The sequence below is a fragment of the Ranitomeya imitator genome, chromosome 2, assembly GCF_032444005.1.
Source record: "Ranitomeya imitator isolate aRanImi1 chromosome 2, aRanImi1.pri, whole genome shotgun sequence".
NCBI classification, from domain to species: domain Eukaryota; kingdom Metazoa; phylum Chordata; class Amphibia; order Anura; family Dendrobatidae; genus Ranitomeya; species Ranitomeya imitator.
The window spans coordinates 342,386,481-342,414,009 of NC_091283.1; the positions used below are offsets into that span (position 1 = coordinate 342,386,481).

The 27,529-nt window shown below is 46.5% G+C and overlaps 2 protein-coding genes across 2 annotated transcripts in view; both read left to right on the plus strand.

Moving 5' to 3' along the window:
- Positions 1-27,529, plus strand: part of LOC138663697 (gastrula zinc finger protein XlCGF57.1-like) — a 130,819-nt gene that overhangs the window by 39,078 nt on the left and 64,212 nt on the right. The window lies entirely within an intron of this gene.
- Positions 1-27,529, plus strand: part of LOC138667868 (zinc finger protein 182-like) — an 86,912-nt gene that overhangs the window by 38,712 nt on the left and 20,671 nt on the right. The window contains exons 6-10 of the mRNA XM_069755950.1: positions 18,587-18,736; positions 18,866-19,045; positions 19,128-19,251; positions 19,335-19,432; positions 19,631-19,721. Coding sequence (XP_069612051.1) covers positions 18,587-18,736; positions 18,866-19,045; positions 19,128-19,251; positions 19,335-19,432; positions 19,631-19,721 — 643 coding nt within the window. The remainder of the gene's footprint in view (positions 1-18,586; positions 18,737-18,865; positions 19,046-19,127; positions 19,252-19,334; positions 19,433-19,630; positions 19,722-27,529) is intronic.

Sequence of the window (27,529 nt, forward strand, 5' to 3'; positions counted from 1 at the left end):
CACCGTGGCATACATAAATCACCAAGGCGGGACTCGTTCCAGATCCCTGATGTGTGTAGCAGATCGTCTGTTTCATCTAGCAGAGCAACATCTTCTCTCGTTGACGGCTCTACACATAAAAGGGGCAGAAAACACTACAGCGGATTTCTTAAGTCGCAACACATTAAGGCAGAGAGAGTGGTCCCTGAACGGCACCATCTTCGACCTTATCGTGGAAAGGTGGGGACAACCGGAGGTAGACCTGTTTGCCACAAAAGAAAACAGGAAAGTGGCACAATTCTGCTCTCTGAACCCCAGAGAAAATCCCCTGTCAGTAGACGCCCTCCTCATAAACTGGGACTTCAGGCTAGCCTACGCCTTTCCTCCCCTGTCTCTACTTCCTCTGGTGGTGAGGAAAATCAGGAAGGACAAAGCCACAGTAATATTAATTGCCCCCTTCTGGCCCAGAAGGACGTGGTTTCCATGCCTGAGGGCTATGTCGATGTCCGATCCATGGGTCTTGCCAGACATTCCGGATCTCCTATCCCAGGGCCCAGTCTACCATCCTCGAGCGGTTGGCCTTCATCTGACGGCGTGGATTTTGAGCGGGCGCTGCTAAAAGATAGGGGGTTCTCGCCGGCCCTCATTAACACGCTGCTGAAAAGCAGGAAAGTGATAACCACAAAAATCTATCTCAGAATCTGGAAGAGATTTCTTCAGAACTCGGGGGTAATAGCTGGTCAGTCAATACCAATAGACCAGATCTTGGAATTCTTACAAAGGGGGTTAGATATGGGGTTATCCCCAAATACTCTTAAGGTGCAGGTATCAGCCTTGGGGGCCCTCTTTGGCTGCAATATCGCTGAGAATCACTGGGTCAGCAGATTCATCAGGGCAACAAAACGGTCTAGGCCAATTGTGAAGAATAGAGTCATGCCTTGGGACCTGAACCTAGTCCTCTCAGCCTTGACAGAGGCCCCATTTGAGCCAATTACTTCAGCCTCTATTAAAAATCTATCCCTTAACGTAGCCTTCCTGGTGGCCATAACATCGGCGCGTAGGATAGGCGACATCCAAGCATTATCCAGGTTTCCCCCTTACATGCAGCTTAGGGATGATAGAGTGATACTATCCCCTGATCCAGCATATCTCCCTAAGGTAGTGTCCAGTTTCCACAGAACACAGGAAATAGTCCTTCCATCTTTCCTCCCCAATCCTACCAACGATAAGGAAAGGAAGTTACACACTTTAGATGTAAGAAGATGTATCCTGCAGTATCTAGTGGTAACTGATCCCTGGAAGTTAGATAATGCCTTATTCGTGTCCTATCAGGGTAGTAGGAAAGGGCATAGAGCATCAAAATCTACCTAAAGGTACCGTCACACTTAGCGACGCTGCAGCGATACCGACAACGATCCGGATCGCTGCAGCGTCGCTGTTTGGTCGCTGGAGAGCTGTCACACAGACCGCTCTCCAGCGACCAACGATGCCGGTAACCAGGGTAAACATCGGGTAACTAAGCGCAGGGCCGCGCTTAGTAACCCGATGTTTACCCTGGTTACCATCCTAAAAGTAAAAAAAACAAACACTACATACTTACCTACAGCCGTCTGTCCTCCAGCGCTGTGCTCTGCACTCCTCCTGTACTGTCTGTGTGAGCACAGCGGCCGGAAAGCAGAGCGGTGACGTCACCGCTCTGCTTTCCGGCTGACCGACGCTCACAGCCAGTACAGGAGGAGTGCAGAGCACAGCGCTGGAGGACAGACGGCTGTAGGTAAGTATGTAGTGTTTGTTTTTTTTACTTTTAGGATGGTAACCAGGGTAAACATCGGGTTACTAAGTGCGGCCCTGCGCTTAGTTACCCGATGTTTACCCTGGTTACCAGTGAAGACATCGCTGAATCGGTGTCACACACGCCGATTCAGCGATGTCTACGGGGAGTCCAGCGACCAAATAAAGTTCTGGACTTTCTTCCTCGACCAGCGACAGCACAGCAGGGGCCTGATCGCTGCTGCCTGTCACACTGGACGATATCGCTAGCGAGGACGCTGCAACGTCACGGATCGCTAGCGATATCGTCTAGTGTGACGGTACCTTTAGCTAGATGGATCAGGGAGGCTATCTCGCTGGCAAACATCTCAAAGGGTAAGCCGGCGCCTGAAGGTCTTAAAGCGCATTCCACTAGAGCTATGGCGGCTTCGTGGGCGGAAAGATTGGAGGTGTCGATTGACCAGATTTGTAAGGCTGCTACTTGGTCTTCTCCAAACACTTTCTATAACCATTATAGATTGAACCTGGGTGCCTCCTCTGACCTCTCTTTTGGTGTAAGGGTGCTGCAAGCTGTAGTCCCTCCCTAGTTAGTTACTCTCTGTAATTCTCTCCGTAGTGCTGTCATGGACGACCGAATAAAGTCTTAGTTACTCACCGGTTAACGGTGTTTTTCGGAGTCCATGACAGCACCTGTACATACCCTCCCGTCTTCTTAAGTTCTGGGTGTACACCTCTTCCTTCATTTATATGTAATTCACGGGTAGTGAATAGTTAGTTATTGTATTATTGTTTATTATGTATGCTATTAACCTTGGTGGTCCTCTTGTGCTCTGTAAACCAACTGATGCGTGGGAGAGGTGCCGCCCTTATGTATCTGTAGGTTTCCTGTTCCTGAAGGGCGGATCCCCTCTCTCCGTAGTGCTGTCATGGACTCAGTTACTCACCGGTTAACGGTGTTTTTCGAAGACTTTACCCTGGTTACCATTGTAAAAGTAAAAAAAAAAACAGTACATACTTACATTCCAGTGTCTGTCACGTCCACCGCCTTCAGCTTCCTGCACTGACTGTGAGCGCCGGCCGTAAAGCACAGCGGTGACGTTACCGCTGTGCTCTGCTTTACGGCCAGCGCTGACACAGTGTGGGAAGCTGACGGCGGGGGACGTGACAGACACCGGAATGTGAGTATGTACTGTTTTTTTTTTTTTTACATTTACAATTGTAACCAGGGTAAACATCGGGTTACTAAGCGCGGCCCTGCGCTTAGTAACCCGATGTTTACCCTGGTTACCTGGGGACTTCGGCATCGTTGGTAGCTGGAGAGCGACCACACAACGACTTACCAACGATCACGGCCAGGTCGTATCGCTGGTCGTGATCGTTGGTAAATCGTTTAGTGTAACGGTACCTTAAGTCAAATCCCCTGGACAATGTCGGATTTGTATGGGTTTCAGAAATAAATAAATAAATAAATAATAATAATAATAATAATAATAATAATAAAAAAAAAAAAAAAAAAAAAAAAAAATATATATATATATATATATATATATATATATATATATATATATATATATATATATATATATATATATATATATATATATATATAATGCCGTGGCATAGTAAACATCTGTGGTTAGTTACAGCGCCTCACTTCTCTTATTTTCCCATCACACCTCTAATTTTCCCCCTCACATCTCTCATTTTCTCCCTTACACCTCTCATTTTCCCCCTCACTCCTCTCATTCCCCCCTAACACTTGTCATTTCGACATCATATCTGCCATTTTCAGATCACTCCACTATTTTCCCTCACTCCTCTCATTTTGCACTCACACCTTTTCATTTTCACCTCACACCTCTCATTTTCCCCTCAGTATATACATGTTTGCCATCTCCCTTATATTTAGTATACACCTGTATGTCATCTCCTGTATATAGTATATACCTGTATGTCATCTCCCCTGTAAATAGTATATACCTGCTGTATGTCATCTCCTCCTGTATATAGTATATACCTGTATGTCATCTCTTCTGTATATACTATATACCTGTAAGTTATCTCCTCCTGTATATAGTAAATATCTGCTCTATGTCATCTCCTCCTCTATATACTTATGTGTCATCTCCTCTTTTATATAGTATATACCTGTGTCATCTCCTCCTGTATATAGCATAAACCTGTAAGTTATCTCCTCCTGTATATAGTATATACCTGTGTCATCTGCTCCTGTTATAGTATATACCTGTGTGTCATCTCCTGTATATAGTATGTACCTGTATGTCATCTCCTCCTGTATATAGTATATACCTGTGTGTCATCTCCTCCTGTATATAGTATATACCTGTGTGTCATCTGCTCCTGTATATAGTATATACCTGTGTCATCTCCTCCTGTATATAGTATATACGTGTGTCATCTGCTCCTGTATATAGTATATACCTGTATGTCATCTCCTCTTTTATATAGTATATACCTGTGTCATCTCCTCCTGTATATAGCATAAACCTGTAAGTTATCTCCTCCTGTATATAGTATATACCTGTGTCATCTGCTCCTGTTATAGTATATACCTGTGTGTCATCTCCTGTATATAGTATGTACCTGTATGTCATCTCCTCCTGTATATAGTATATACCTGTGTCATCTGCTCCTGTTATAGTATATACCTGTGTGTCATCTCCTGTATATAGTATGTACCTGTATGTCATCTCCTCCTGTATATTGTATATACCTGTGTGTCATCTCCTCCTGTATATAGTATATACCTGTGTGTCATCTGCTCCTGTATATAGTATATATCTGTGTGTCATCTCCTCCTGTATATAGTATATACGTGTCATCTCCCTTGTATATAGTATATACCTGTGTGTCATCTCCTCCTGTATATAGTATATACAGTGGGGCAAAAAAGTATTTAGTCAGTCAGCAATAGTGCAAGTTCCACCACTTAAAAAGATGAGAGGCGTCTGTAATTTACATCATAGGTAGACTGTTGTGAATTCTGTTGTCGGGCTCCCTCCTGTGGTCATGAATGGTTCTGTCCATGGACTTCCTCTGGTGGGTGTTTCTGAGTTTCCTTCCACAGGTGACGAGGTTAATTCGTTAGCTGGCTGCTCTATTTAACTCCACTTAGATCTTTGCTCCATGCCACCTGTCAATGTTCCAGTATTGGTCTAGTTCACTCCTGGATCGTTCTTGTGACCTGTCTTCCCAGCAGAAGCTAAGTTCCAGCTTGTATTTCTTTGGTTTGCTATTTTTCTGTCCAGCTTGCTATTTTTATTGTTGTCTTGCTTGCTAGAAGCTCTGGGACGCAGAGGGAGCGCCTCCGCACCGTGAGTCGGTGAGGAGGGTCTTTTTTGCGCCCTCTGCGTGGTCTTTTTGTAGGTTTTTGTGCTGACCGCAAAGTAACCTTTCCTATCCTCGGTCTGTTCAGTAAGTCGGGCCTCACTTTGCTAAATCTATTTCATCTCTGTGTTTGTATTTTCATCTTTACTCACAGTCATTATATGTGGGGGGCTGCCTTTTCCTTTGGGGAATTTCTCTGAGGCAAGGTAGGCTTTATTTTTCTATCTTCAGGGCTAGCTAGTTCCTTAGGCTGTGCCGAGTTGCATAGGGAGCGTTAGGCGCAATCCACGGCTATTTCTAGTGTGTTTGATAGGATTAGGGATTGCAGTCAGCAGAGTTCCCACATCCCAGAGCTCGTCCTTTATTATCAGTAACTATCAGGTCATTCCGTGTGCTCTTAACCACCAGGTCCATTATTGTCCTGACCACCAGGTCATAACAGTACAGGTGGCCCAAAGTACTAATGCATCTCAATAGAGGGATAAGAGAAGTTCTGAGACCATTTTTTTTTTCTTTGCAGTGTGTTTTGTCTCTCTTTTCCCCTTTACCTCTGGGTGGTTCAGGACACTGGTGTAAACATGGACATTCAAGGTCTGTCCTCTTGGATGGATAATCTCACTACAAGGGTACAAAACATTCAAGATTTTGTGGTTCAGAATCCGATGTCAGAGCCTAGGATTCCAATTCCTGATTTGTTTTTTGGTGATAGATCTAAGTTCTTGAATTTCAAAAATAATTGTAAATTGTTTCTTGCCTTGAAACCTCGCTCCTCAGGTGACCCTGTTCAACAAGTAAAGATCATTATTTCTTTGTTACGTGGTGACCCTCAAGACTGGGCATTTTCCCTTGCGCCAGGAGATCCGGCATTGCGTAATGTTGATGCGTTTTTCCTGGCGCTTGGATTGCTTTATGACGAACCTAATTCAGTGGATCAGGCAGAGAAAATCTTGCTGGCTCTGTGTCAGGGTCAGGATGAAGCGGAGATATATTGTCAGAAGTTTAGAAAGTGGTCTGTGCTCACTCAGTGGAATGAATGTGCCCTGGCAGCAATCTTCAGAAAGGGTCTCTCTGAAGCCCTTAAGGATGTCATGGTGGGGTTTCCCATGCCTGCTGGTCTGAATGAGTCTATGTCCTTGGCCATTCAGATCGATCGACGCTTGCGTGAGCGTAAAGGTGTGCACCATTTGGCGGTACTATCTGAGCATGGGCCTGAGCCTATGCAATGTGATAGGACTTTGACCAGAGCTGAACGTCAAGAACATAGACGTCGGAATGGGCTATGTTTTTACTGTGGTGATTCCACTCATGCTATCTCCGATTGTCCTAAGCGCAGTAAGCGGTTCGCTAGGTCTGCCACCATTGGTACGGTACAGTCTAAATTTCTATTGTCTGTTACTCTGATTTGCTCTTTGTCATCCTATTCTGTTATGGCATTTGTGGATTCAGGCGCTGCCCTGAATTTGATGGACTTGGAGTATGCTAGGCGCTGTGTTTTTTTCTTGGAGCCCTTGCAGTATCCTATTCCATTGAGAGGAATTGATGCTACGCCTTTGGCCAAGAATAAGCCTCAGTACTGGACCCAATTGACCATGTGCATGGCTCCTGCACATCAGGAGGATATCCGCTTTCTGGTGTTGCATAATCTGCATGATGTGGTCGTTTTGGGGTTGCCATGGCTACAGGTTCATAATCCAGTATTGGACTGGAAATCTATGTCTGTGTCCAGCTGGGGTTGCCAGGGGGTACATGGTGATGTTCCATTTTTGTCTATTTCGTCTTCCACTCCTTCTGAAGTTCCAGAGTTTTTGTCGGATTATCGGGATGTATTTGATGAGCCCAAAGCCAGTGCCCTACCTCCTCATAGGGATTGCGATTGTGCAATTAATTTGATTCCTGGTAGTAAGTTTCCTAAGGGCCGATTGTTCAATTTATCTGTGCCAGAACACACCGCTATGCGGAGTTATATAATGGAATCCTTGGAGAAAGGCCATATTCGCCCGTCGTCATCACCGTTAGGAGCAGGGTTCTTTTTTGTGGCCAAGAAGGATGGTTCTTTGAGACCTTGTATTGATTACCGCCTTCTTAATAAAATTACAGTCAAATTTCAGTATCCTTTGCCGTTGCTGTCTGATTTGTTTGCTCGTATTAAAGGGGCTAGTTGGTTCACCAAGATAGATCTTCGAGGGGCGTATAATCTTGTGCGTATTAAGCAAGGTGATAAATGGAAAACAGCATTTAATACGTCCGAGGGCCATTTTGAGTACCTGGTTATGCCATTCGGGCTTTCCAATGCTCCATCAGTATTTCAGTCCTTTATGCATGACATCTTCCGAGAGTACCTGGATAAATTCCTGATTGTGTATTTGGATGATATTTTGGTCTTTTCGGATGATTGGGAGTCTCATGTGAAGCAGGTCAGAATGGTGTTCCAGGTCCTTCGTGCGAATTCCTTGTTTGTGAAGGGGTCAAAGTGTCTCTTTGGAGTTCAGAAGGTTTCATTTTTGGGGTTCATTTTTTCCCCTTCTACTATCGAGATGGACCCTGTTAAAGTCCAGGCCATTTACGATTGGACTCAACCGACATCTGTGAAGAGCCTGCAAAAGTTCCTGGGCTTTGCTAATTTTTATCGGCGCTTCATCACTAATTTTTCTACTGTTGCTAAACCGTTGACTGATTTGACCAAGAAGGGTGCTGATGTGGTCAATTGGTCTTCTGCAGCTGTAGAGGCTTTTCAGGAGTTGAAGCGTCGTTTTTCTTCTGCCCCTGTGTTGTGCCAGCCAGATGTTTCGCTCCCGTTTCAGGTTGAGGTTGATGCTTCTGAGATTGGAGCAGGGGCTGTTTTGTCGCAAAGAAGTTCTGATGGCTCGGTGATGAAGCCATGTGCTTTCTTTTCTAGAAAGTTTTCGCCTGCTGAGCGTAACTATGATGTTGGTAATCGTGAGTTGTTGGCCATGAAGTGGGCATTCGAGGAGTGGCGTCATTGGCTGGAAGGAGCCAAGCATCGCGTGGTGGTCTTGACAGATCACAAGAATTTGACTTATCTTGAGTCTGCCAAACGGTTGAATCCGAGACAGGCTCGATGGTCGTTATTTTTCTCCCGTTTTGATTTTGTGGTTTCGTACCTTCCGGGCTCTAAGAATGTGAAGGCTGATGCCCTGTCAAGGAGTTTTGTGCCTGACTCTCCGGGTGTTCCTGAGCCGGCGGGTATTCTCAAAGAGGGGGTAATTTTGTCTGCCATTTCCCCTGATTTGCGGCAGGTGTTGCAAAAATTTCAGGCTGATAGACCTGACCGTTGCCCAGCGGAGAAACTGTTTGTCCCTGATAGATGGACTAGTAGAGTTATCTCTGAGATTCATTGTTCAGTGTTGGCTGGGCATCCTGGAATCTTTGGTACCAGAGATTTGGTGGCTAGATCCTTCTGGTGGCCGTCTTTGTCACGGGATGTGCGTTCTTTTGTGCAGTCCTGTGGGACTTGTGCTCGGGCTAAGCCCTGCTGTTCTCGTGCCAGTGGGTTGCTTTTGCCCTTGCCGGTCCCGAAGAGGCCCTGGACGCATATTTCTATGGATTTTATTTCGGATCTCCCCGTCTCTCAAAAGATGTCGGTCATTTGGGTGGTTTGTGATCGCTTTTCTAAGATGGTCCATTTGGTACCGTTGTCTAAATTGCCTTCCTCCTCTGATTTGGTGCCATTATTTTTCCAGCATGTGGTTCGTTTACATGGTATCCCGGAGAACATCGTTTCTGACAGAGGTTCCCAGTTTGTTTCGAGGTTTTGGCGATCCTTTTGTGCTAGGATGGGCATTGATTTGTCTTTTTCCTTGGCTTTCCATCCTCAGACAAATGGCCAGACCGAACGAACTAATCAAACTTTGGAAACATATCTGAGATGCTTTGTTTCTGCTGATCAGGATCATTGGGTGTCCTTTTTGCCGTTGGCTGAGTTCGCCCTTAATAATCGGGCCAGCTCGGCTACTTTGGTTTCGCCGTTTTTCTGCAATTCTGGTTTCCATCCTCGTTTCTCTTCAGGGCAGGTTGAGTCTTCGGACTGTCCTGGTGTAGATACTGTGGTGTATAGGTTGCAGCAGATTTGGACTCATGTGGTGGACAATTTGACATTGTCCCAGGAGAAGGCTCAACGTTTCGCTAACCGCCGGCGCTGTGTGGGTCCCAAACTTCGTTTTGGGGATTTGGTTTGGTTGTCGTCTCGTTATGTTCCTATGAAGGTTTCCTCTCCTAAATTTAAGCCTCGTTTCATTGGTCCGTATAAGATTTCTGAGGTTATCAATCCTGTGTCATTTCGTTTGGCCCTTCCTGCTTCTTTTGCCATCCATAATGTGTTCCATAGGTCGTTATTGCGGAGATACGTGGCGCCTGTGGTTCCATCCGTTGATCCTCCTGCCCCGGTGCTGGTTGAGGGGGAGTTGGAGTATGTGGTGGAGAAGATTTTGGATTCTCGTGTTTCGAGATGGAAACTCCAGTACCTGGTCAAGTGGAAGGGTTATGGTCAGGAAGATAATTCCTGGGTTTTTGCCTCTGATGTTCATGCTGCCGATCTGGTTCGTGCCTTTCATTTGGCTCATCCTGGTCGGCCTGGGGGCTCTGGTGAGGGTTCGATGACCCCTCCTCAAGGGGGGGGGTACTGTTGTGAATTCTGTTGTCGGGCTCCCTCCTGTGGTCATGAATGGTACTTCGGCTGGTTCTGTCCATGGACTTCCTCTGGTGGGTGTTTCTGAGTTTCCTTCCACAGGTGACGAGGTTAATTCGTTAGCTGGCTGCGCTATTTAACTCCACTTAGATCTTTGCTCCATGCCACCTGTCAATGTTCCAGTATTGGTCTAGTTCACTCCTGGATCGTTCTTGTGACCTGTCTTCCCAGCAGAAGCTAAGTTCCAGCTTGTATTTCTTTGGTTTGCTATTTTTTTGTCCAGCTTGCTATTTTTATTGTTGTCTTGCTTGCTAGAAGCTCTGGGACGCAGAGGGAGCGCCTCCGCACCGTGAGTCGGTGCGGAGGGTCTTTTTTGCGCCCTCTGCATGGTCTTTTTGTAGGTTTTTGTGCTGACCGCAAAGTAACCTTTCCTATCCTCGGTCTGTTCAGTAAGTCGGGCCTCACTTTGCTAAATCTATTTCATCTCTGTGTTTGTATTTTCATCTTTACTCACAGTCATTATATGTGGGGGGCTGCCTTTTCCTTTGGGGAATTTCTCTGAGGCAAGGTAGGCTTTATTTTTCTATCTTCAGGGCTAGCTAGTTCCTTAGGCTGTGCCGAGTTGCATAGGGAGCGTTAGGCGCAATCCACGGCTATTTCTAGTGTGTTTGATAGGATTAGGGATTGCGGTCAGCAGAGTTCCCACGTCCCAGAGCTCGTCCTTTATTATCAGTAACTATCAGGTCATTAACCACCAGGTCCATTATTGTCCGGACCACCAGGTCATAACAGTAGACCTCAACTATGGGAGACAAACTGAGGAAAAAAAAATCCAGAAAATCACATTGTCTGTTTTTTTTAACAATGTATTTGCATATTATGGTGGAAAATAAGTATTTGGTCAGAAACAAACAATCAAGATTTCTGGCTCTCACAGACCTGTAACTTCTTCTTTAAGAGTCTCCTCTTTCCTCCACTCATTACCTGTAGTAATGGCACCTGTTTAAACTTGTTATCAGTATAAAAAGACACCTGTGCACACCCTCAAACAGTCTGACTCCAAACTCCACTATGGTGAAGACCAAAAAGCTGTCAAAGGACACCAGAAACAAAATTGTAGCCCTGCACCAGGCTGGGAAGACTGAATCTGCAATAGCCAACCAGCTTGGAGTGAAGAAATCAACAGTGGGAGCAATAATTAGAAAATGGAAGACATACAAGACCACTGATAATCTCCCTCGATCTGGGGCTCCACGCAAAATCCCACCCCGTGGGGTCAGAATGATCACAAGAACGCTGAGCAAAAATCCCAGAACCACGCTGGGGGACCTAGTGAATGAACTGCAGAGAGCTGGGACCAATGTAACAAGGCCTACCATAAGTAACACACTACGCCACCATGGACTCAGATCCTGCAGTGCCAGACGTGTCCCACTGCTTAAGCCAGTACATGTCCGGGCCCGTCTGAAGTTTGCTAGAGAGCATTTGGATGATCCAGAGGAGTTTTGGGAGAATGTCCTATGGTCTGATGAAACCAAACTGGAACTGTTTGGTAGAAACACAAATTGTCGTGTTTGGAGGAAAAAGAATAGTGAGTTGCATCCATCAAACACCATACCTACTGTAAAGCATGGTGGTGGAAACATCATGCTTTGGGGCTGTTTCTCTGCAAAGGGGCCAGGACGACTGATCCGGGTACATGAAAGAATGAATGGGGCCATGTATCGTGAGATTTTGAGTGCAAACCTCCTTCCATCAGCAAGGGCATTGAAGATGAAACGTGGCTGGGTCTTTCAACATGACAATGATCCAAAGCACACTGCCAGGGCAACGAAGAAGTGGCTTCGTAAGAAGCATTTCAAGGTCCTGGAGTGGCCTAGCCAGTCTCCAGATCTCAACCCTATAGAAAACCTTTGGAGGGAGTTGAAAGTCCGTGTTGCCAAGCGAAAAGCCAAAAACATCACTGCTCTAGAGGAGATCTGCATGGAGGAATGGGCCAACATACCAACAACAGTGTGTGGCAACCTTGTGAAGACTTACAGAAAACGTTTGACCTCTGTCATTGCCAACAAAGGATATATTACAAAGTATTGAGATGAAAGTTTGTTTCTGACCAAATACTTATTTTCCACCATAATATGCAAATAAATTGTTAAAAAAACAGACAATGTGATTTTCTGGATTTTTTTTCTCAGTTTGTCTCCCATAGTTGAGGTCTACCTATGATGTAAATTACAGACGCCTCTCATCTTTTTAAGTGGTGGAACTTGCACTATTGCTGACTGACTAAATACTTTTTTGCCCCACTGTACGTGTGTCATCTGCCCCTGTATATAGTATATATCTGTGTGTCATCTCCTCCTGTATATAGTATATACGTGTCATCTCCCCTGTATATAGTATATACCTGTGTCATCTCCTCCTGTATATAGTATATACCTGTATGTCATCTCCTCCTGTATATAGTATATATGTGTGTGTCATCTCCCCTGTATATAGTATATACCTGTGTCATATCCTCCTGTATATAGTATATACCTGTGTGTCATCTCCCCTGTATATAGTATATACCTGTGTGTCATCTCCCCTGTATATAGTATCAGGGGCGGACACAGACTGCAGAGGGCTCCTGTGCAAGAAATCTTCCTGGCCCCCCATAGCGCAACAAAGTTATGTAAGCATATAGGTAGGGGTGGGATTCAAATTTTTAACAGGTTCTGTGTTTGTGAAGAAAAACCATAGCCATTTTTAAGCCACACCCATTTACACACACCTTTTCCTCAAACATATACAAGTAAGGGCGCAGTTAAACCATACCTCCCAACTTTTGAAGAGGGGAAAGAGGGATAAAGTTTGCAGCGCGCAGCGAACCACGGCAAATTTTAAGCCACGCCTCTGAGCACACCCATTTCACAACTAGTCACACCCATATCCACGTCCCAACCACAGCCATTTAGCATTGCTGATCGCACTGTTTCATAAACAATAATTATAAACAAAAAATATGGCCACACAGTGCTCCATACTGTATAATGGCCACACATGATGCTCTATCTATATACATAATTGTCTAAGGGGTACTTCCGTCTGTCTGTCTGTCCTTCTGTCACGGTTATTCGTTCGCTGATTGGTCTCGGCAGCTGCCTGTCATGGCTGCCGTGACCAATCAGCGACGGCCACAGTCTGATTAGTCCCTCCCCTACTCCCCTGCACTCATTGCCCGGCGCCCGCTCTGTAATCCCCTCCACTCACCGCTCACACAGGGTTAATGGCAGCGGTAACGGCCCACGGTGTAACGCACTCCGTTACCGCTGCTATTAACCCTGTGTGTCCCCAACTATTTACTATTGATGCTAAAAATAATAATAAAAAAAAAAACCTGCTATACTCACCCTCCGCCGCCTTTCTCGCTCCTCGCCACGCTCCCGGGACTGCTCCTTTGCAAGCGGCTGCTTCCGGTCCCGTCCGGGGCTGGTGTGCGACAAGGACCTGCCGTGACCGCGACGTCATCATAGGTCCTGCTCACACCAGTCCTGGGACTGCAAGATGCCGCTTGCAATGGAGCGATCCAGGGAGCGTGGCGAGGAGCAGGAAAGGCGGTGGATGGCGAGTATAGCACGACTTCAACGGGCTATAGGTGAGTATATGTTTATTTTTTTTTAAAGTCTCTGGGCAATATACTACGTCGCTGGGCAATATACTACGTGGCCTGTGCAATATACTACGTCACTGGGCAAAATACTACGTCGCTGGTCAACGGGCTATAGGTGAGTATATGTTTATTTTTTTTTAAAGTCTTATACTACGTGGCTCTGTGCTGGGCAATATACCACGTGGCTCTGCTATATACTATGTGGCTGGGCAATATACTACGTGGCCTGGGCAATATACTACGTGGCTGGGCAATATACTACGTGGCCTGGGCAATATACTACGTGGCTGTGCAATATACTACGTGGCTGGGCAATATACTACGTGGCTGGGCAATATACTACGTGGCCTGGGCAATATACTACGTGGCTGGGCAATATACTACGTGGCCTGGGCAATATACTACGTGGCCTGGGCAATATACTACGTGGCTGGCCAATATACTACGTGGGCTGTGCAATATACTACGTCGCTGGGCATTATACTACGTGGCCTGGGCAATATACTACGTGGGCTGTGCAATATACTACGTCACTGGGCAATATACTACGTGTCTGGGCAATATACTACGTGTCTGGGCAATATACCTGTGTGTCATCTCCTCCTGTATATAGTATATACCTGTGTGTCATCTCTCCTGTATATAGTATATATCTGTGTGTCATCTCCCCTGTATATAGTATATATCTGTATGTCATCTCCTCCTGTATTAGACCGCGTTCACACGTTATTTGGTCAGTATTTTTACCTCAGTATTTGTAAGCTAAATTGGCAGCCTGATAAATCCCCAGCCAACAGGAAGCCCTCCCCCCTGACTGTATATATTAGCTCACACATACACATAATAGACAGGTCGTGTGACTGACAGCTGCCGTATTTCCTATATGGTACATTTGTTGCTCTTGTAGTTTGTCTGCTTATTAATCAGATTTTTATTTTTGAAGGATAATGCCAGACTTGTGTGTGTTTTGGGGCGAGTTTCATGTGTCAAGTTGTGTGTGTTGAGTTGCATGTGGCAACATGCATGTAGCGACTTTTGTGTTGCGACATGCGTGTAGCAACTTTTTGTGTGTCGAGTTGCATGTGACAGGTTAGTGTAGCAAGTTGTGTGCAGCAAGTTTTGCGCATGGCGAGTTTTGCGCTTTGCGAGTTTTATGTTTGGTGCGTTTTGAGTATGTGCAAGTTTTGTGTGAGGCAACTTTTGCATGTGGCAATTTTTCAGCGTGTGCAAGTTTTGCATGTGGCGAGTTTTCCATGAGGTGAGTTTTGCACGTTTGGCGAGTTTTGCGTGAGCCTAGTTTTGCATGTGGCAAGTTTTGCGCGGCGACTGTTGTTTTTCGACTTTTATGTGGCGAGGTTGGTGTATGTGTGGTGAAATGTGTGCTGAGGGTGGTATGTGTTCAAGCACGTGGTAGTGTGTGGCGCATTTTGTGTGGGTGTTCATATCCCCGTGTGTGGTGAGTATCCCATGTCGGGGCCCCACCTTAGCAACTGTACGGTATATACTCTTCCGCGCCAACGCTCTCACTCTTTAAGTCCCCCTTGTTCACATCTGGCAGCTGTCAATTTGCCTCCAACACTTTTCCTTTCACTTTTTCCCCATTATGTAGAGAGGGGCAAAATTGTTTGGTGAATTGGAACGCGTGGGGTTAAAATTTCGCCTCACAACATAGCCCATGACGCTCTCGGGGTCCAGACGTGTGACTGTGCAAAATTTTGTGGCTGTAGCTGCGACGGTGCAGATGCCAATCCGTATATATATATATATATATACCGTATATACTCGAGTATAAGCCGACACGAGTATAATCTGAGACCCCTAATTTTGCCACAAAAATCTGGGTAAAGTTAATGACTCGAGTATAAGCCTAGGGTGGAAAATGCAGCAGCTACCGGTAAATTTCAAAAATAAAAATAGGTACCAATAAAATTAATTGAGACCTCAGTAGGTTAAGTGTTTTTGAATATCCATATTGAATCAGGAGCCCCATATAACGCTCCATACAGTTCATGATGGTCCCCATAAGATGCTCCATATTAAAATATGCCCCATATAATGCTGCACAAAGGTTAATAATGTCCCCATAAGATGCTCCATACAGACATTTGCCCCATATAATGCTGCACAAATGCTGATTATGGCCCCATAAGATGCTCCATAGACACATTTGCCCCATATAATGCTGGACAAATGCTGATTATGGCCCCATAAGATGCTCCATAGAGATATTTGCCCCATATAATGCTGCACAAATGCTGATTATGGCCAAATAAGATGCTCCATAGACTATTATGCCCCATATACTGTTGCTGCGATTAAAAAAAATAAATGACATACTCACCTCTCACTTGCTATAGTCACCTTTCCCCGTTCCACCGCCGGGCGCCACTGTGTCTTCCCCATCCTCCGCACTGACACTCAGGCAGAGGGGCGCACTAACCATGTCATCGCGCCCTCTGACCTGAGCGTCACAGGCAGATGACGTGGAAGACGGCGCCCGGCGGTGGAACGAGGAGAGGTGAATATCTATGTGCTCCCCCTCCCCATTATACTCACCTGCTCCCAGAGTGGTCCCTGGCAGCTTCCCTGATGGACTCTCCGGGCTTGGCAGCTCTTCCAGCTTTGAGCGGTCACCGGTACCGGTCATTACAGTAATGAATATGCGGCTTCACCCGTATGGGAATGGAGTCACATCCATATTCCTTACTGTAATGAGAGGTACCATGTGACCGCTCAAAGCTGGAAGAGCTGCCACGCCCGGAGACCATCGGAGATGCAGGGACCGCGCCAGGAGCAGGTGAGTATGTGACAGCCGCCGCTCCCCCTCCTCCGCCGACCCCCCATGGACAATGACTCGAGTATAAGCCAAGAGGGACACTTTCAGCCTAAAAAAATGGGCTGAAAATCTCGGCTTATACTCAAGTTTATACGGTGTGTGTATATTCATTACTTCCCCCATTATTAACCATGGGTATTGATGCCAGATGTGATTTTTGACAAATCACTGCTGTCATCAGCCCCAACTACCTTTACCCTAATTCTCACCACACCAGGGCAATCGAGAAAAGCCAAGGCTATGGATCATATCGTGCATCATATGTTATGCGCCAATTCTGACGCCCTGTGGGCTGGTATTTTTAGGCTGGAAAGGGCCCAATCACCAGAGACCTTCTCAGCCTAACAGTATCAGTCTCCAGCTGTCTGCTTTACCTTGGCTGGTTGCGTGACCTCCCCCGCTCTGTCCACTTCTTTGTGAGTAGTCATGTAATGCGTGACCCAGCTCCTTGCACCTCTATAAGAATAATAGTGTAATGTGTGACCCCGCTTCGTCCACTTCTATGGGAGGAGAGATGTAATGTGTGACCCCACTTTGTCCACTTCTATGGAAGCAGTGATTTAATGTGTGACTCTGCTTTGTCCACTTCTATAGAAATAGTGGTGTAAGGTGTGGCCCTGCTCTGTCTACTTCTATGGGAGTAGTAATGGACGGAGCGGGGGTCACACATTACTGCACTGCTCCCATAGAAGTGGACTGAGCGGGGTCACACATTACACCACTGCTCCTCGAGAAGTGGACAGAGCGGGGTCACACATTGCATACATTAGATACTGTGTATCTAGTCCCTTGTGTGATACATTCCGCTGAGCTCAGTATCTAATCCCATCATGTGATACACTACACTTAGCCCTGTATCTAATCTTAACATGTGTTACTCTAAGCATATCTAATCACAGCACGTGATACACTCCACGTATCTAACCCCAGCTTATGATACAGCGAGTAGAACCAAAAAGAAGAATCAGTGCTGCTGGCCGTCGTCGGTGACAATGTCTACTTGTCAGTATCACTGGAAGTCACCAACAAAATGGCTCCTCACTGATCCTAAACTTCATCCGCTCTTATCCTGTTACAAACACCCAGAAGGGGCGGGGAACAGTGACATCACATACATGTGATCAGACTCCGCCCACATTTACTGCAGTCGTAAATTAATGTGAGTTGTACACTAGGTTTTCATAGCAAATTTCAGTAGCTGCTCCCCATAGTGTTTAAAAGTGGAAATACCAAACCTTTTTAAATTATTTTTCATATTTTACTTCATTAAAAACATTTTTTTCATTCAAACTATAATACTATACTTTTTTGTTTTTCAATTGTTGAATTTTTTTTTATGGCACCTTCCCTTAAAAATGGTAGGAACTTTGCCCTGGGTGAGCAGAAGGCCTAAATAAAGGACATTAATTTAAGGAAGGATTTCTTATCTTAGACAAGGATTTAAGCAAACCATTGTCTGTAAAGGAGAGGAAGCCACAGTGTCACCAAACTGGGACACGAGTTCTCCTACGGAGAGTCAAAGATGCAGTGAAACAACAAGGAGTGTGTGGCCCTCAACTAATGGACTTTGTGAGTACTAGTGAGGAGTCGTACCGATGCACCTCAGCCAGTGAGGTCCTCACAGATCAACTGTGAGCTGGGAGTAGCTCTGATGGGCCATAGTGACACATCTCAGCCTGTGTGGTCCCCACGGGAGATGATGGGACTTCCCATAATGGTTTGCTGGACTGCTGTAGCTTGTACCAAAAGTTATGTGTGGCCATATATAACCGGAATGTTTGTGACTCTACATAAGGGAGAGGAACCTTCATAAAGTGTTGATGCTATCTGAAGTACTATCTGAAGTTATTCGGAATATAAAACACACTTTTCTTTACCCCAAATTTGAGGAGTACCTCTCATAATCCGAAGGCATGCGCAGATTGAAATGTTGGGAGACGAGATATCAGGAGACCTGTGCCGTCCCTACCGGGTACATCTATGTTCTGGTACCCAAAAGAGTTAATTATTTTTAAAATAATGTTTCAGGTGTTAAAAAAATAAAATAAAACGTGTCTTCTGCTTCACATTTTCTTTCTTTTTACAACAATTATTGGACCCAATTTTCTTTTGGAACATTTTAACATCTGCTTTTTCCGGTGTTTTTCTTGTAATATAGGAAAAAAATAAACCCCACAAATCACTGTACATGGAGACTTTGGGATCAGATAATTCCAGTCTGTTTCTTCTGTAAAGAAGAAAACTAAATACTGTAAAATAATAAGTGAAACATATTAGGAGATTTATTATCTCCAGTATTTGTATTATTACACAGGATTTTTATGATGTTACATCAGCTCATCATCTTCTCATTCAGGTCTCTACAATATCGGATCCTCTCAGTGAAGATCTTCTATATAAGAGAATTTTTCTGATTTACCCATCAAAGATGGATATGGACAGAGACAAGATGGCGGAGAGGATATTACAACTCACCCTAGAGATCCTCTTCCGGCTTACTGGAGAGGTGAGAGATTCTGATGACGTCACATTACATCATTCTTATCTATAGGAATAACAGATGGACAGAACTGGAGAGGTGAGGACTCCGGAAATGTCTGTAGTGAGATTTATTAATGTGTCTCTCCATAACCAGGATTACACTGTAGTGAAGAAGACTTCTAGTGAACGCTGTCTGGACCCTGTGTCTGTCAGATGGAGAAGACCCCTGAGCCCAATCACAGGACCTCCACCTCCCCCCTTAATACATGAGGACATCAATGATCAAAAGATCCTAGAACTCGCCTACAAGATGATTGAGCTCTTGACTGGAGAGGTGACACTGGTGGGAATGCTGGGACATTATACAGTAACGCTATGAAGGGATCGGTGGGTGACGGTATCATTGTATGTGTCAGGTTCCTATAAGGTGTCAGGATGTCGCCGTCTATTTATCCATGGAGGAGTGGGAGTATTTAGAAGGACACAAAGATCTGTACAAGGACATCATGATGGAGGTTCCCCAGCCCCTCACATCACCAGGTAATAGACAGGACTAAATGCACACGGCTTATAATTATCTGTATGTAGAGAATAAATTCAGTCCCTCTTTGTGTTTTCTCTAGATCTATCCAGTAAGAGGACAACACCAGAGAGATGTCCCCGTACTTTTCTTCCACAGAACTGTAAACAAGAAGATCCCAATGTTCCTCAGGATCATCAGGTAGATGGAGAGAAGATGTCATGAGATTTCCCCTATAATGTGTAGACGGCTGTGAAGGTCTTGTGCTCAGTCTTGTTTTATCCCCCAGTATTATATGCTTTATACTTGTGTAATGAGAACAGTGGAGATTGCAGGATTAGAGCTGATCATAGATGTGACTTCTCCATCTGTCTTTGACTTTTCCAATATTTGTTTCAGGGTGAAGATCTGACCCATATTAATACTACAGAGACATATGTGAGGGGTGATGAGTGGTGTAAAGAGGAGATTCCTACATATGACTACCCAGGTGAGTAGTAACCACTAAATGCAGAGAAGTCACAGATTGTTCTCAGTCACTGGCTGCGGCTGCTTTATCAGTGGTGTAGTCTGACCATGTCACAATCGTGTGATCACCATTTTGCCTCTAAACCACAACATTCTCCTCAACCGAAAATTGTTCAAACACTTTGGGTGTTGAAAGACCTTTTCTGTTGCACTTACAATCTGGAAGATCCACCTATCCCATGGGATTAGGAGATGCTGAACGTTACCTGCCCAGATCTGTAAACTACAAAGCCAAATGACAGTGTACGTAGAATGTGCTGCCAAGTATGAAAACCACTTAAAGAAAAATATTATGATGGGGCTGTTAGAGAAAGCAGAGGGTAATGCTGCTGTTGCCTTCTTAGAATCCTGATATCTTATTGCACACAGGGTGATTGTGTTTGGCCCCCTGTACCCTTATCGCCAGCCCATTATACTGTGTGGAAGACCATGATGGGTCATTATACTGTATGGAGGACTATGTGGGGCCCATTATACTGTATGGAGGACTATGGGGTGCCCATTATTCTGTAGGGGGACTGTGTGGGGCCCAATATTCTGTGTGGAGGACAATGTGGGACACATTATACAGTATGGAGGAGTATATGGGGCACATTTTACTGTACGGAGGACTATGTGGGGCCCATTATAATGTATGGAGTACTATGTGGGGCCCATTATACTGTATGGAGGACTATGTGGGGCCCATTACACTATATGGAGAACTATATGGGGCCCATTATACCTTGTGGAGAGCTGTTAATATATATCAAGGTTGTCACACGACTTTGTCCAAGTTTTTTATTTTGTCCCTCTCTGTATTTGCATTTGACATCACTGAATCTACCTTCTCTCCCTTCTGTTCTGCTGAATGTGCTCTTATGGTCCCTACAAGACTAGGTCCAGTTTTTCTGGCTGAACTTTGCTTTTATAATCAACAACATTAAATGTGCAGTGAGGGCCAAGTGTGAATTTCTGTACAATAGCAACAGAGTTTCCCTTTATCCTGAAATTTCAATTTCTTTTAAAACCGAATAATTTCAAACAGAATTGTGATAAACTACATAAAAACATTACACCTGTGCCATGATATACAGAGGGGAAAAGAGGGATTTTTGGTTCTTACCGTAAAATCTCTTTCTTGGAGCCTTCATTGGGGGACACAGGTAACCATGGTGTATGCTGCTGTTGCTAGGAGGCTGACACTATGCAAATAAAGAAAAATAACTCCTCCCCGGCAGTATACACCCTCCGACAGGCACCAGGAAACTCAGTTGGTGCAAAAGCAGTAATAGGAACAAGTATAAACAACTCAACCTATGTACCAACCCACAACAATGGCACGTTGGCCAATACGGTACAACATAAAGGGAGGGTGCTCTGTCCCCCAATGAAGGCTCCAAGAAAGAGATTTTACGGTAAGAACCAAAAATCCCTCTTTCTTTCTCGCTTTATTGGGGGACACAGGTAACCATGGGACGTCCAAAAGCAGTCCCCAGGGCGGGATAATAAGAATAGTGAACTAGGTCGGCTGGTGCAAAACCGCCGCCTGCAGTATGGAGTATGGGGGAGGCTGTTTGTCTTGAACACGGTATGCCTCCAGGACCGCCGAACGGATCCACCTAGCAATTGTGGACTTAGAGGCGGGGAGCCCCTTCTGACGACCTTCCAAGACGACAAACAGAGGGTCGGACAGACGAAAAGGAGCAGTTCTGGCAAGGTAGACTCGGATAGCCCTGATCACATCCAAATTCTGGAGAGATTTCTCCAAAGGATGAACTGGGGAAAGGCACAAAGAAGGAAGGACGATGTCTTCATTGATGCGAAAAGCCGAAACCACCTTTGGCAGAAAAGAAGGGACAGGCCGAAGGACAACTTTGTCCTGATGACGGACCAAAAAGGGAGAACGACAGGACAACGCTGCCAACTCGGAAACTCTCGTGATCGAGGTGATGGCGACCAAAAAAGCTGCTTTCCAGGAAAGAATCGAAAAAGATATGTCCGGAATCGGTTCAAAAGGCGTACACTGGAGGGCGCTGAGCACAAGGTTGAGGTCCCAAGGAGCGACCGGAGGATGGTAAGGAGGTGCAACATGAGCAACCCCCTGAAGGAAGGTTCTCATCTGGGGGAGAGAAGCAAGGTCTCTTTGAAAGAGAATTGACAAGGCAGAAACCTGACCCTTTAACGTGCTCAGGGGGAGAGGTTCCAATCTAGATCCGACTGAAGGAAACCGAGAAGCGAAGGAAAGGAAAAAACCATAGGGGATAGACCGTTGACGTCACACCATCGGAAAAAGTCCTTCTAACATCTATGGTACATACGGGAAGATGCCGGTTTCCTAGCTCTTATCATGGTTTGTATGACACGTTGAGAAAAACCTGCGTCCTTCAGGATCGCAGCCTCAATGGCCATACCATTAAATTCAGAGACCGAGAACTCAGGTGGACGAGGGGACCCTGCGATAGAAGATCCGGACAATCTGGGAGCCTCCAAGGTACGTCTGATAACATATTCACTAGCTCCACATACCAGGCCGTGCGGGGCCAATCTGGAGCTACTAATAGAACGGGAACCCCCTGTGACTTTATCTTCTTTACGACCCTTGGAAGCAAGGGAAGAGGCGGCAACAGGTAAGGCATCTAAAACTGGGCCCACGAGATCACGAGAGAGTCGCAGCCGACGGCCCTCGGATCCTGGGATCTGGATACGTACTGGGTAACCTTGTGGTTTGCTCGGGAGGCCATTAGGTCGACGTCCAGCACTCCCCACCTTTGGGAAATCTGGTCGAAGACAGCAGGGTGAAGAGCCCACTCGCCTGACGTGAGCCCCTGACGGCTGAGAAAGTCGGCTTCCCAATTGTCCACCCCTGGGATGTGGACAGCTGATATGGAGGGAACGTGGTTCTCTGCCCACTGCAGAATCTTTGCCACCTCCGTCACGACTTGCTTGCTGCGAGTCCCTCCCTGATGGTTTATGTAAGCCACAGCTGTGGCGTTGTCCGACTGAATGTGGACCGGATTTCCTGAGAGGAGGGACTGCCAGCAGAGGAGGGCTAGAAAAATAGCCCTGATTTCCAAGAGATTGATCTGGAGGCGTGCCTCTTGAGCAGTCCAGCGCCCGTGGGCTGTGAGGTGGAGAAAGACCACACCCCACCCCTGGAGACTGGCATTGGTGGTGATGACCTGCCAGCGGAGGAGAAGAAACGATCTCCCGTGCAGAAAGGAATTGGATAGCGTCCACCAAGTGAGAGACTGTCTCACATCGAGAGGGAGGTGAACTGGGCGGCCTAAGGAGAGTGGACTCCTGTCCCAAACTGACAGAAGGCCAGCTGGAGAGGGCGAGAGTGGAACTGAGCATAAGGGACCGCTTCCATGGAAGCGACCATCTTGCCCAGAACCCTCATGCCGAGCCGTAGAGGTAGAGGGGTAGGACGCTTTAGGACTTTGATGCCCCTCCCGAAGAGAGAGGAATTTCTCCCTTGGGAGGAAGACCTGAGCCTGAATGGTGTTGAATTCCATGCCCAGGAATTCTAGACGCTGGGTCGGAATCAAGGTGGACTTTTGTTAGTTGATTATCCAACCGACTCGGGTTAACGTGTCCAGAGTGATCTGGAGACTGTGACCGCAGTTGCGGCGAGACGGACCCTTTACGAGGAGATTGTCGAGATAGGGGATTACGAGAATCCCCTTCGACCGAAAGATGGCCATGACCGCCGCCATTACCTTCGTAAAGACTCTAGGGGGCGGACGCCAAACCGAAAGGAAGAGCCGTGAATTGGAAATGTTGGCCCTGGATCGCGAAACGAAGGAACCTCTGATGCTGAACACAAATCGGAATGTGCAGATACGCATCTCGAATATCCACAGAGCTCAGAAATTCTCCCGGTTCCATGTAGGCAATCACCGAGCGCAAGGACTCCATCTTGAAGTGCCAAATCCGAAGGTGGCGGTTCAACCGTTTGAGGTCCAAAATAGGGCGAAGAGAGCCGTCTTTTTTCGGAACTACAAATAGATTTGAGTAAAAACCGGAAAACAGCTGGTTGGAAGGTACTGGGACGATTACCCCTGAGCCGAGAAGGGAATTGACCGCCTGAAAAAGCCCTGGGACATGGGAGGGCTGTTTGGGCGGGCAGGAGAGGAAAAAACGTCTTCCTGGGGGCGACGAAAACCTGATGTGACAATGCCTCTGCGTAGGGTTTTGGCCCAGGCCGACACTGCTTTCGCCACCCAAGTAGAGGCGAAATTGGGGAAGAGACAGATACCAGAAGCTTCAAAAGCTGTTTTGGTAGAGCCTCAATTGGTCTGTCCGTGGGGTCCTTTAGAGATGCCGCGTAAGGAATGGACAGCACTGTTATGGACCTGGTGGTTAGGAGCACCCGGAACGACCTGATAGTTAAATTCACACAGGCCAAGCTCTGGGAAGTGGGAGCTCTGCTGACCGCAACCCCTAATCCTATCACACACACTAAAAATAGCCGTGGAGCGTACCTAACTCTGCCTAGATGCCTCTTCACAGCCTAAGAGCTAACTAGCCCTAAAGATAGAAAATAAAGCCTAACTTGCCTCAGAGAAATTCCCCAAAGGAAAAGGCAGCCCCCCACATATATTGACTGTGAGTAAAGATGAAAGTCACAAACACAGAAATGAAATAGGTTTCAGCAAAGGGAGGCCAGACTTACTAAACAGACTGAGGATAGGAAAGGTATCTTTGCGGTCAGCACAAAAAACTACAAAAAAACACGCAGAGTGTGCAAAAAGACCTCCGCACCGACTCACGGTGCGGAGTTGCCACTCTGCATCCCAGAGCTACCAGCTAGCAAGGCAAAATCATGATAGCAAGCTGGACAAAAAACAAAGAACAAATAATTAACTAGCAGGGACTTAGCTTCTGCTGGAGTAGACAGGTCACCAGAAAGATCCAAGAACGAACTGAACCAGTACAAAAACATTGACAGCTGGCATGGAGTAACGATCTGAGTGGAGTTAAATAGAGCAGCCAACCAAAGAATAAACTACGTCACCTGTGGAAGGAACCTCAGAAGCAGCAGCTCCACTCACAGCGACCAGAGGGAGTACATGGACAGAACTCGCCAAAGTACCATTCATGACCACAGGAGGGAGTTCGATAACAGAATTCACAACACAGCACTGTCTGGGAGGATAATCTAGTATAGAAAGGTAGGAGACAAAAAAAGCGCAAATAGGGTCTTATCCCCAGGATTGTTTCCAATAAATTATGAGAGAACTGCTCACCTGGTGGTACACAGTAAAGGCGTGTAGTTGTCAGCTGCTGCAGATCCACAGGTCGGCGATGCGACCTCTCAGAACCGTTATAATAGTTGAATGTGGATAAAATCCACGCTGCTTTGGGAGTTCCGGTCTCTACAACCAATCAGCACAGACACCGGAAGGAGTATAGTCGTAAAAGAGAGGAGGACTCTCCTTTACGACTATACTCTTTCCGGTGTCTGTGCTGATTGGTTGTAGAGACCGGAACTCCCGAAGCAGCACGGATTTTATCCACATTCATCTATTATAACGGTTCTGGGAGGATAATCTAGACACAGGTGGATCTACCTTAGGAGATTTGGACCATTTGCTAACAAGGTCTGCAGCAAACGGGTATAAAATGTCTAAACGTTTCCTCCCTGGAAAACGTTTACCAGGGTGTTCCCAGTGTCTAGACGTAGTGTTATCAAATTCCTTATGATTGGGAAAAACTCTAGAAGGATGCTTCATCCGTTTGAAAGAAACGGAGATGTCCTGAGAAGCTGCCTCTTCCTCCTTAAGCTCAAGCGTTTGAATAATGGCTGAGATAAGGCTGTCAACCATATCCTGTGTTGCGGAAGTCTGATCTGCATCTGAGTCAGAATCCGACTGAGAGGATACATCTGACCCAATGTCCGCCTGCAAAGAGGGGGAATGGGTAGAGAGTTGTATTCCGGCTGACGCAGTTGGATCCGGAGACGTGGATGAAGAACTAGACAGAAAACGCTTTCTGGTTCTTTTCTCAAATCTACCCCTGTGAGGGTCTTGGACAGGTGCGAGTGAATCGCTGTGAGAAGCGTTCGTGGCACTGGTGGCAGTAGTCAGCAGTGGAATACATTAACCTGAGCCAGGGACTGAGACAGGTCGGAGACTGACTGAGACATTGCAACAGCCCACTCCGTGGGAGGGGGAGTGCACTCGTCCCAAGCATTAGGGGCCTCGTGAGAGACGGACACGATGGAAGGACTGCAGGACGTACAGAAAGGCGACGGCTGGCCTGAAGCCCACTTTTTCTTACAGCGGGCACAAGCGTAGTGAATTACCGTATGGATTTAGTCGGGGCCCCTGTGGGGTTGGGCATAGTTAGAGTGAAAAAAGTACCTGAAGCAATATACCAGTAGGCGATGTTGCCTGGGGGAAAATCAGCCGGGATTGGAGAATAGCAAAAAAATCTACAGACCTGGCGAAAGCGCAGTTACTGTGTCCCCCTCCTATGGAGAGGTATTCCAGAGTACGCGATGCACCGATGGCAGCTGGCTGGGAAAGTGCGGGCTGCGAGCGTGTGCTCGTGCAGAGAACGCACCAAACAGTGGGGCGTGGCCGGGTGAAGAGAAACCAAGCGCCCAATAGGCCGGCAGGGAAAAGGGTAATGTGGCCCGCCGATGCGCGGCCAATACCAGCGCTGGGCTGCAAGCGAGGTGGGTCCAGCACTGGGAACGAGGAAGAAGGGGCATGGCCTCCCGGGGCAGAGACTTGCCGGAAAGGAATATGGTGGAAAACGCGCGCTGCGAGGAAAGAGGCGTGAGATTTAAATAAAAGAGCGCCCGATGGCCCCCGAATCCTCTAGCCCGGTAACGGAGAGCCCATGCAGCGGTGAGTACTGCTGGATAATTAGGTTAAGTGCCACTGCATGGAGATTTTGACGATGCAGGGACTGGGAGGAGGGGGGGGGCTGCTGTTGCTTGAAGATCATCCTACCTGAAATACCAGCAGGGATTTTGACCCACTCCTCCATACAGATCTTGTCGCGATCTTCAAGGTTTCGGGGCTGTCACTGGGCAACATTGAGTTTCAGCTCCTTCCAAAGATTTTCTATTGGGTTTAGGTCTGAAGACTTGCTATGCCAGTCCAGGACCCTGAAATGCTTCTTAAACAGCCACTTCATAGTTGCCTGGCTGTGTTTTTCTGGTCATTGTCATGCTAGAAGACCAAATCATGACCCATCTTCAGTGCTCTGACTGAGGTAAGGAGGTTTTTGGCCAAAATCTTGTGATACATGACCACATCCATCCCCCTTTCAATATGGTGCAGTCGTCCTGTCCCCTTTTCCAGAAAGGCACCCCCAAAGTATGAGGTTTCCCTCACCATGCCTCACGGTTAGAACAATGTCCATGGAGTTGTAATCACTCCTTCTTCCTCCAAAAACGGGGAGCGCAGTTGATACTAAAAAGGTCTATTTTGGTCACATCTGACCACATGATCTTCTCCCATGCCTCCTCAGGATCATTCAGATGGTAATTGGCGAACTTCAAATGGACCTGGATATGTGCTGGCGTGAGCAGGAGGACCATGCGTGCCCTACAGGATTTTAACCCCTTAATGACCGGGCCAAATTTTTCAAATCTGACCAGTGTCACTTTATGTGGTAATAACTCTAGAATGCTTAACCCCTTTCTGACCTCCGCCGTACTATTATGGTGGTCGGTTCCCCCGGCTTTGATGCGGCGGTTAGCCCGCATCAAAGCCTGGACTTGTCAGCTGTTTTGAATCGCGATTCACCCGCCGCTATTAACTAGTTAAATGC